Here is an 11,172-nt window from a genome sequence, read left to right on the forward strand (position 1 = left end):
CGCCAAAGTGCATTTTGTCGTCCGAGCCACATCGTGCTTGCATGCAGTCGCACCAACCGTCAAATTGTATTTAGCGTTTAATAAATTAATCTTGATGCAATTTTGTTAAGAAGTGGTGGCTGTTCAAAGGGTTTTTATTAGAGTAGGAGAGGTACATTTTGTGTGAAGTGTTTGAATTGTCTGCTCAAATGATGCACAGCTGTTGCAAGGCTTTTTATTGTCAAATGATTTTAGTGCTGTTAAATCAATACATGTTTATAATGTAATTCATAAATTCTACCAATTTGGCTGGATTCAAGTCTCAATAACGGAGCACTTATCCTCACCATGAACATCGTTTTACACTTTTATTGATTCTTATGAACCATTTTGACTAAGTTTAGACTTTAAGGAACTTTAAACACGCAATTCCAGTAACTTCTAAAATATCACTTATGTGCATATTGTAGGGCTTCATTATGGCTCACCATTTTTTTTCCCCCCTCAGGCTCAAAAATAAACATGCACCTCTAAAAATAGTTGTGCAATTCTCTTATGGCAAAGTTCCAGGAAAACTAAAGGATTTGATCAGCCATCAATAACTCTGAAATAATTCTGGCTTCATATTTCTCTTAAGTAGCAGAGTTTGTTTCCTAGTGTTTAAAATATCAATAAGGTTTAGATCTCAGACTTTCCAGAAACTTAATGTTGAGTCTTTTCTCTATTAAAAAAGAAAAACTTTTGGCACGTTTGCTAAACCCAAGTTTTAAGGTTGAAGAATTATGACCATTTGTTCTCTGTTTGTTATTTCTCCCAGTGAAATATACCAGTACTAATGAAGCAATTCCTCAGCATGATACCACCATAGCCATGCCTGAAAGTTTCCACAGTGTTACTTGGCTTGAAAGCCTCACCATTTCTTCACCAAACACTGGTTTTGTCTCATTTCACCAGAAAACCTTTGGCTTTCCCTTTGAGTAGCTACAAATTTTGCCTACGCCTTTAGTGAGGCTGCTTACACACATTTGGGCCTGTTTTACTCTTGCATTAGAAACATTTTGCATTCAATTCAAATTTATCAGCTCTTATTGACTCCAGAAGATTTTTTTTTGTTTGCATAAATATTCAGGACAGATCTTGAAAGTTGATGAAATGCATTGATCTGTTGGTGTGTCGAGCAGTGTAATAGGATACTGAATTGTGACATGTCATTAAATGGATATGTCATGCATTGTTAGTTGTATGTTTTGTATCTTGGACGTTTCAAGGGTCAAAATAATCGAGTGTAGGAGGAGCAACAAGATGAAAAAGCTTCAACTGCTGCTGTTTCCTGGTATCTGACGTATGAAACCAGCTGAGTTCAGTCTTCACCTCTTTTATTCTCTTTGTTACAACTCTAAATAGTTATAACTCAGGATATTTACAGCAAACTCAAAAGAACACAGGCCACAAAAGAACATTTCCAAGTGCTGAATATTATTTTATCCAATGTTAGTGTCTGTCGTCACAAAATCAACCTAAAGACATTTTTGAAATGCTGCTGCGTCTGAAAGCAGGACACACCGACGGATGGGACAGCAGCCTCTGAAATGACTTCCTCGAATAATTTTACAGCAACAGTTTTCATGTCAAAGTCTATTTTCTTCGTCGTTGCCCCCTTTTTGTGCATTTGGTTTCAGCACTGGATTGTGGAACAGCGACCCGGGGCCCTCTCACTGTTGGGGCATCTTTTTGGTTTCCTCCACTGGGACTGAACACAGCAATTACAAGATTAAATTGGTCATCAAGCTCATTGGTCTCAAAGACACTCGAAAGACATCGTAATGTACAGCATTTCTGTTTAAAAATGGACTTGGCAGGCGCTCTTTTAGAGTCTTAAGGCGACATTTAAATACTGTAAACTGCAATTTTCTGAGCCTAATCCTTAACTAGTGCAACTGTTAATAGGCGATCCGACTGTGTTGGGAGTCTTTACTTCAGTGTGGAGCCTACAGGCCTAAAAAGACTTTGTGCTCCGTGAAAACTTCAACCCACGTCTGCTGCACCTACGTTGAGTTGACCTTCTGTCCAGACCTGGGTGGATGTCTCAGTCCTTTTTCATGCCTCTCGACAGTCGGATAGTTCATATATCACTTGATTTGTACATGTCGGACAGAAGCCTTGTGATGGGAACGTTCCCGATGGTCTTTTTGAAGAACACTTCCTCTATGGTGGACGGGCTGACGGAGCGGAGTGCCGGGAGGAGCAGCAGCAGCTTCCCGAAGCGGCAGGGCTGAGTTGGGTACCTGAAACGGAGAAAAGGGTTCTAAAACCACCTTTTATACATGTTCTGTTTAGTATAACACTAAGAACAACCAGTTAAGACCAAGATGCATCAGGTTGAAGTTAATTCTGCATAATACAAGTAATGACAGACAGGTTTGGATGGATTAGATTCTAACCTGTGGTGATCTGTGAAGGCAGAACAGCTGTATTTATAGCTTGTGGAAATGTAGAACAAGAAGAAGTAATATTATTGCACTCTACAAATGGGTGACCAGACAGTCTGGCTATGAAAATCTCACCTGCAGTTTGCTACAAGATAACAAGGGGAGAAAGGCGTACGTGGACAAAGGCGTGATCAAATTAAACCATTTAGGTCAACATATCAAATGCTTTTGTGGTGGGAAAAATAGGACTGCAAATTATTCTGAACACATAAACCACACTGAAATTTGGTGGTGGCAGCATCATACTGAGGAATCCTTCAGAAAAAAGCAGGGAAGCTGGATGGATCTAAATACACAGCGATCCACATTAAATAAAACAGGTTGAGGCTGCTCTGACTTCACACTGAGGTCAGAGTTCACTTCCCATCAAGACAGCGATCCTAAGCAGACAGCCAAAGCTTCAAGGGAATTGTTGAGGTCAGCATGTATTCATGTTTTAGAATAATGAATCAAAATATGAAGAGATACTGTATTTTATTTAGTTTTATTTTTTGGAGGTTCTCCATCCAAATGAACTGAGGTTGAGTTTCTGTTTCAGGGGTCTGTGACCTGCAGCATCAGAGCCACAACTGACTCATTGGATGCTCTGCAACGGCTCTCAGCAACCTATGCTAAAAATGACGGAGAGCAGACTAAGGTTTTTAAAAATAGATATGATCGCAAATGAATTTTTAAGCAGTTTTACAGTTTTGTTTTAAAATAATTGCATTGGGTTAACAAAATAGAACGACACTAAAAGTACTAAAAGTAATAATTTTTAGGTCTATTTTTCTTGTCATTAGTTTTTTTCCACAAATATCACCATCCATCAGAAGGAAATATTTTTGCAATGTAATGTCTGTCTCTTTTTCACATACCTGGTGTGGATGTAGCTGTTGAGTGTGAGCTGTGCTTCATCTTGTAGTGCAGCGATGGCGCTGGCATTGCGGAAACTCCTTAATTCAGTGCTGCCTTGGGTAGGAACTGTAAACATAGTCTGTTTAGGTTCATGGAACGGATTAAGCTGAGGTCGCTCAAGATTGAGCCAACCCCTTTGATTTTGTCTGATAGTTTCAGGTAGCAACTTGTAGTATTTTTTTATTTTTTTTATTTTTTTTAGGAAGCTGACAACTACACACCTGCTTTGAACGTCACGATGCATTTTAAACACGCGAACTCCGTGGCGTCCAGCCGCATCTGTCGGAATCTGGTCACCACCTCCTGAAGTGCCTGGATCTCAGACATGATCTTGTTCATCCGCTGAGATTCTGTGTTTTCTGTGTTCATCCCTGTTGATGGAAATGAGAGACAAGTGTGTCGCCATGTGGGAAAAGAATGCAGCACCAAGCAGTCGCACACTGTCTGCTCATAGAAGGATTTTAGGATTTTACGTACCAGAGACAGCAAGGAGAGTCGTGGAGTCCACAGGAATTGCCCACTGAGCGATGCCCAGAACAAACAGCTCCCTCCAGGCGTCCTCCAACAGGATCAGCTGGAAAATGATTGGTTTGTTTAGGCCAGAATGAATATTTGTCCATTTATGACATTTTTTATTAGATTGTGCTTCTATTTTTTTTACCTAAAAAAAAAAAAAAAAAGCTTTTGACTGTTGGTGTTTCTCTAACTCACCGGATACATTCAGTTACATTTTTGTGACATCATTATGGCTTCAAAACACTTTCTGAGCTTACTCATGTAGCTGAGGAACTGTGATATAATCGAAGTAAATAAATAAATAAATGAGAACAAATGATGTGTGAATTGACAGAGCATAATGTCAGCCCACAGACACTGAAGAGATTAACTGCAGGAGCTTCACCACACCACACCACTGAGGGCTCAACAGCATCCATCAGCTACTTTACACAGCCTTAATACACACACACAGCACTGTGAAATTTAGTCAATTTGAGTATTTGGACCATATTATCCTTTTTTGACATTATCTGGTACAGCACATCAAATGGTGACAATTATCTTTTAGCTTTTTTTTTTTAAAGAACATTATTAGTATTATTTGTCCAATAACTGGCCTCATATAGATATTCTACTAAGAATGCTAAAACCTTACTTTTGATTTCTTAAACATTCACATTTGATGTTTAACTTTTTTTGGAGCAAGAGAACTGTAGTTGATTAATAATAATAATAATAATAAAAGTCTTGCTTAATAATTTAGTATTTTTGCTTCTGCCTCTAGTATATACATGTGACTTTCTGCTATTTGTTCCTCTCTGTTCCAGTGTTTGCTCTTTGGTTGCTTTCTCCAACTTCATAAGACAACCTGTGATTCTTGCAGCCTTTAGTTGCTGCCTTACTAACTTAGTTCTTCCATTATTTATTGTTTTGGTAATATTGCGAAAAAGAAACGATAGATTCTAAAGGCGTACATTGTGAGGTGTTGAATTATATAGCCAAATAGATGTATAACATTCAAATTACACCCCTATAAACGTTAAATGCTTAATCTTTTCACGTGTTCTTACTTAGATTTTGGGTTTATAGAGACAAAATTCGATGCAGGTCACGAATTTAAAGTTTACCTGATCAGACAGAGGCAGGGTGGAGAATGCGGGGACGCTTTTGGCCCACTTGATGCTCATGAAGAGGAGGCGCGCTGCGGACTCGCACACGGACTCCGTGGCCACCTCGTATAAATACATGGGGGTGCCACTGACTTCATGGGGATACTGCAGGACGCGAGACATAAAAACAAACAAACAAAAAAACAAACCAACACGTGTCAAAAGTCTTAGTGAATCACAGTTTAGAGAACAGCGAGCTGCAAAGATCAAATTCCAAGCACCGGCACGTGATTTTATAATCATTAGTGTTTCTTGTGCTGGACTGGGAGAGAAAAATCTAATTGGCGGATTTGTGCTTCTTACAGGATGCTAAATCGGGACAAGAATTTCAGCTTCTAACCTCTGTAGAAAAAAATAAAAATCTTATTTGGAGCAACTAAAACAGCATCATCAAACCTGAGTGTGTGTTCTTTTCAAGGGGTTTTCTAGGCTTTTTAAATCTCTTAATATTATTTCAGCTCATTTCTTTGATAAAGAAACATTAAAGTTTTAGTAAATAATAATAATAAAATAAATAATAATATTCTAGAGTACATTTCAGAACATCGTACCTTGGGGGTGGGTTGTGCTAAACCCACGATCGCCTGTCTTTCTGGCGTGGTTGCTACTGAGCTCATCTCCAGGTTGTGTGGCTCCAGCTGCGTGACCGTGGTGAAGAAGGGAGGCCCGGGCAGCGAAGATCCCGGGAAGTGGGTCGAGGAGCCGTTCACCTCTTTGTGGCCCCGGAAATAAAGGGCGACTTGTTTGCGGATGGTGGACGTCCGGGGCCCCCTTTCATGCTGGACGGCTGCAAAAGTGGGACAGCGGACACACGGAGTTCAAGGAATGGTTTCTGAAAGAGCGAACTGCCTTCTTTTAAGAAAATCTAATCTGCATTCATTGAGAGTGCCTGTAAAAATGTGGCTCTTTTTTTTACATAGGTGTAAAGTTAAAAACTAAAACAAAACAAATAATCAAGTTCCACTTGGGAGTCAGTGCATGGTCCAGGGCTGCATGTGGCTTTAAGCAGAATTTTATGTGGGGTGCCACTTCCTGTTAATGCCCATTACCCAACAGAGCCCATCATCAGAGTTTCAATGCACATTTGGTGGATTTAGAAAGACAGCTCAAGGTTTATATGGAAAGTGTGCAATAATTTTTTTAGTTTTATTTGCAAACAGTTGCAGTGTGCATAGAAGCGGTACGCCAGCTCAGGCACAAGCAGCAGAAAAGATTAAACGGTCGCTAAAAATGTTAACAGAGATGTAACTATTGAAATTGTCCATGCTCATTTGACACCAGTACATTTACCAAACTTTAAAAATTAGATTTTATTTTATTTTATGCCATTTGAAATATTAAAATCTAAAAAAAAAAAAAGCTGTTCTAAAAAAGACTTCAAAGTTAGCAAAGTTAGAGAGGAAACAAACTTTGCACATAAGTGCATAAATAAAGTCTTATATTTGTATTAATAAAGAACATTCGCAAGACTGTCAAATACAAATGTGCAGGGAGGGGCACAGCCTCCCTTCATCCCCCATCGGAGGCGCCAGTGAAACAAACAAGTCCAAGCAATTAACTTATATTGAAAGCTGCACCACGCTGCAACCAACGTTCCCTTCAAAACAAGCAAATAGCAGGTAATTATCAGCTTCTTTGCAGCTTTCATTAACAGCCTTAATAAACTTTTCCACCTCGGAACCAAACGCCACAGCATGGCGTGTCTATAGTCAGAGCCATAATTAAATCAAGCCCATTTACCGTCTTTATTCATGTTCACTTCCAGACACTTTTTCAAACGACACGCTCGGCATTGGTTCCTGTGAGTTTTGTCAACGGGACAGCCACCCTGCACAGAGACAACAAGGAAAAGAGGGGCGGAAGGGGGCGCGGGAGGGAAGAAGAAAACAAGAAAAAAAGAGGGTTAAAACGAAATCCTCCTGCTATTATCCTCCTGGGAGGCAAATCTCCAGGTAAAAGATCGCGCTATTATCTTGCAGTTATGGACCCCGCTCCCCTGCGGCTCTAGTGCGGCCTCATCCCACATGGATAAGTACTCGATCCCGCCCTCTGCCGCCTTAAATCCTCGACTGGGAATCATCACATTAGATTGGATTACACCTGATATATTAGAGCTGCGCTGTGTTTAGGCCAGTACTTAATGGTGCAGGCATGACACAATTAGGCTCATCAAGGAAGATTTAACACAGCGACCAAAAAAAAAAAAAAAAAAAGGGAGTGAGACACAGAAAGCTCCGTACGTAATATGAGCATTCAGTGCGTTTTTTTTCCTAAAAGGAACCAGTATTCATGTATATCAGTATTCATGTTTGGAGAAAAAGTTGCATAACAATTTATTGCAATAGAAAAAATATGTACAACCGCTGCCGCGAGTCCGTATTTTTCTTTCTTGCATGGAAAAAAAAAATCCAATCAACTATTCAAATAGTTTGAATAGCACACACTGTTTGAAATTAGCAACTCAAGCTATTCTGAGAACTTCCCCTCACCTGCCCTACTCACCTGTGAGCCCGACTTGCACACATAGGTTCGGTTCCTCCGGATGCTCCTCTTGAAGAATCCCGAACAGCCGTCGCATGCGTAAACACCGTAGTGTTTTCCTGAGCTGCGATCGCCGCACACTTTGCATGGGATGTCCAGAATCCGACCTTGGAGATGCCAGAATGTCAGTTGGACAGCATTCAAAATCGAGATTCAGTCAAGACCGAAGTAAATGAATGAAATATGGTGGCAAATCGTGGTGGTTTATCCACGCTTTTGAGTTTGTACAGTAATATGATTCAAACTTGCACGATCTGCGGTGACATTAACTTTGTAAATGACTCTGGAGCAACAGATAAATTGTCGAGCGAAAGATTTATTTTTCGGGCAAACATGGACGCACGGCCCTTTCTTCACCCAACCATGACCATGGGAATTCACTGGAGCATATTTCGGGAATAAAGTCCGGTGGGAAGCGTCATATCTGAGCTCCCTAAGACAATAGCTCGAGGGCGCACAATGGAGACATTAGGGGAAAGTGTTAACTTAATGATTTTCCCCCATTGAACCTCGTCTGACTGCCTGGATCTCGACAAGCTGCCAACTCCACTTCATAATGGGACTCGACAGCTGCTTTATCCCGCAGGTCTATAGGCCCCAGGATTAGGGAGTGACACTGCGCTGCGAGAATAATGCGCACCAACTCGTTTCACCAACTCAAATGAAGTGTATGTAAATCGAGCCCAGTGTAGATAAAAAAAAATGTGATTTTTTTTTTTGGTGAAGATTTTGTATTCAAATCTGTTGAAAAAGAACTATATTTGTATGCATATGAGGGAGCTTCCCCCCACCCCCTCTCGCTCTGGAGGGAAAAGCCGACTATGTAATTACACTGACGTTTTGCCACCTGCTCATTGATTCACCAGTGACCCGTCAAAAAGGGTAGCATGGGAATAACTACTCGGCAGCAAAGACAATGACTTCAGGGGAGAGTTATACGACTTCAATTGGCTGTTTATTCAGAATCAGAAGGCCGTGGGGAATATTGGTCTATGGGGCACAACCAACTTACCTTACAGCATATAGGAATGTGATTTTAAATGTTACATGAAAAGGATTCTTTAAAAAAAATTTATATATATATATGTAAAAATAGAGAAGCAAATTAGCATCTGGTTCTTACTTATCAAATGGTTCTTAAAATGTGTAAGAGGAAAAAATGTGAATGAAAATATTATTGTTTCTCTTTGCATGCATTGGAGGGAAAATTGACTAAATGTTTGAATTTAATTAAATTCACTTTTTTAAAAACTACTTTAGAAAAAGCGTTAAAAATCGACGACAAATAATAAACAGCGGAATTTGATTGTCGATTTAAACGAATCGGTGACGAATTTTTGTTGTGGAAAGAAGGTTTAGTTTCCCACCGTGGGGGTCCAGTGCGGGTCCATTGTGCGCATTAATTGCCTGAAAATATATGGCATATTTTATTAACGTAATCACCATCATGACCGAGAGCTGCTAATAAAAAGGAGACCGTATTTCTAGACAATATGACATTTGGCATAGTGAGGAGGAAGCGATTCCAAATTACATTTAAACACTAATTTAAAAACATGTTGAGTAGCTGCAGAAAGTTAAGTTTCTAATACAATCACAACATTTAGGGAAAAGGGAAACACCGAAGCAACAACTTAGCGTCACAGATTTTGATGTGATGAAGCCACAAACAACTAAATAAAAATAAATACCATTACATGTGAATTTGACAGAAAGTTGTTAAAATTTGTTGAGGAAATATATTTCATTTGGTGTTTCTAAAGATCAGACGTTTAATATTTGCACTTTTTGGGGCCTTGTGCAGAGATGTTTAGAAAAGTTCCGAAGCGCAAAAAAAAAAAAAAAAAAAGAGACAAAGAACCGTAAATATACCGCTCTAATACAATCACAATATTTAAGGTTAAGTAACTGCAAAATATTAAAGTCGTTTTAGGACATTTTAAATGTATAAATTAGAGAATATAAGAAATTAGTTAAAGCAAAGTTAAGTCGGAGGATTTTTGATCAAAATTAAATACGTAGCAAAAATAAAGTTGCCTTAGTTTGTTGCGTTTTTATTTTAATTTAATTTAATTTAATTTTTTACGTCGGAAGAACTTACATGACACAGGCAACAAGTGTCATCGAGTGTGGTGCATAATCCTCCTTTGAATTATTTCTATCTTGGTCTATTTCTTTACGAAACACAAGAAGACACCTTGCGTGTGACAAACAACACATCTAAATAAAATAGATCACACATAACTATCTGAAAAAGACAAAATGATTGCTTAAAAGCTGTAAATTATACGCGCAAAAAGTTTATTGCTTATTTTATTTTATTTTTTTCAATCAAGTCCGAGAAAGGCCTTGCTTAGACGGCTGAATATATTTGAGGAACATCGAGAAATGGATGAGAGAAACTTACTTGATTTGACGTTCAGAATATCCAAACAGCCACTTGTTGAACCGGCGGGTTTGCTCATCATGTATGTTCAGGTCTTTCTACAGACTCTCAAGGAAAATGTTCCCCCTTTTTTTTAAATAAATATTTTACTTTAGGAGTACAACAAGAAAACTGTTGAAGTAGAAGCGGTGTGTTTTGCTCTTCAGCGGATAAAAAGTCCAGTTACCAACTTGTCTGAGTCGCAGGCTTCGTTTCAGAGCTCCAAATGAAAACTCAGCGCCCGAGCTTTATCTCGGCACCCTTTGCCTTCATTACAGCCGGACTGGAGCTCCGGCATGCAGGAGAGACGCAACCGGGTATCGGTGACAGGCAGCAGCGCTGCTCCGGCAGGTCGGTGCGCACCAACCCGGCGCGTAAAGTTGAATGTGTGCGAAGGAAAGAAACCACCGCCTGCGGAGGATCCGACGGGGCGCTGAAGCCGCTAGAGAAACGGATTAAAAAAAAAAAAAAAAAAGGGCAAATTTTGGGCTAAAATCAGGGGTGAAAATGTGTTAAACACACCGGGACGCGAGGTGACTTTGTGCTGCGAGTTCCCCTCGAATAAGCGTCGGTAATATTTATGAGAAGTGCCAGGGGGAGGCTGGAGGGTGGAGAGCTCCACTTCCTCCATCCACTTGGCTTTCTACGCTAAACTCCAACCTGACGTCACCGGGAGTGTGAGGGTGTTTGTGTGTGTGTGTTTGTTTGCATGCGTGTGTGTGGAAAGGATAGGGATGCAAAGTTCCATGGCTGAAAAGACGCCGCATAAGTTTTTTTTTTTTCAAATACTTTTATGAGACATGTTAGTATTTTTCCTGTAGAAGTTCTAAATTAATACAAAAATTACACTTTTCGAAATAACAAGAGTATATATATATATATATATATATATATATATATATATATATATATATATATATATATATATATATATATATATATAATTTTATTTTTTTATTCATTTGGGGTAAAAATAGGCAGTAGGAGTCAAAGTGCGTCTGCAAGTGTGCAGAGACATTAGTTGGAGCTTCACTTCCGAGTACTTTCCATAGCTCATGCTGAGATGCTTCTGAATAAACAGCTTTATGTGCGTTATAGTTGGTGAAGTTCAGAAATTCGCAGCGTGACCTCAGTTGACGGATAATAGCATATAACCGTTTAGAAAAGAGCTCAG

The 11,172-nt window shown here is 39.4% G+C and overlaps 1 protein-coding gene across 1 annotated transcript; it reads right to left on the bottom strand.

The window, feature by feature from the left end:
- Positions 1-2,101: 2,101 nt before the first annotated feature.
- Positions 2,102-10,862, bottom strand: nr2e1 (nuclear receptor subfamily 2, group E, member 1). Its single transcript, XM_014993911.2, has 9 exons — positions 9,981-10,862; positions 7,535-7,680; positions 6,773-6,860; positions 5,584-5,819; positions 4,991-5,137; positions 3,843-3,939; positions 3,587-3,736; positions 3,326-3,431; positions 2,102-2,264 (listed from the first exon to the last, which is right to left on the bottom strand). The coding sequence occupies exons 1-9, from the start codon at positions 10,039-10,041 to the stop codon at positions 2,102-2,104; spliced, it is 1,194 nt and encodes a 397-aa protein (XP_014849397.1). The 5' UTR covers positions 10,042-10,862.
- Positions 10,863-11,172: the final 310 nt, after the last annotated feature.

This window comes from Poecilia mexicana, unplaced genomic scaffold, assembly GCF_051168715.1.
Source record: "Poecilia mexicana isolate PSO_F unplaced genomic scaffold, ASM5116871v1 scaffold_21, whole genome shotgun sequence".
NCBI classification, from domain to species: domain Eukaryota; kingdom Metazoa; phylum Chordata; class Actinopteri; order Cyprinodontiformes; family Poeciliidae; genus Poecilia; species Poecilia mexicana.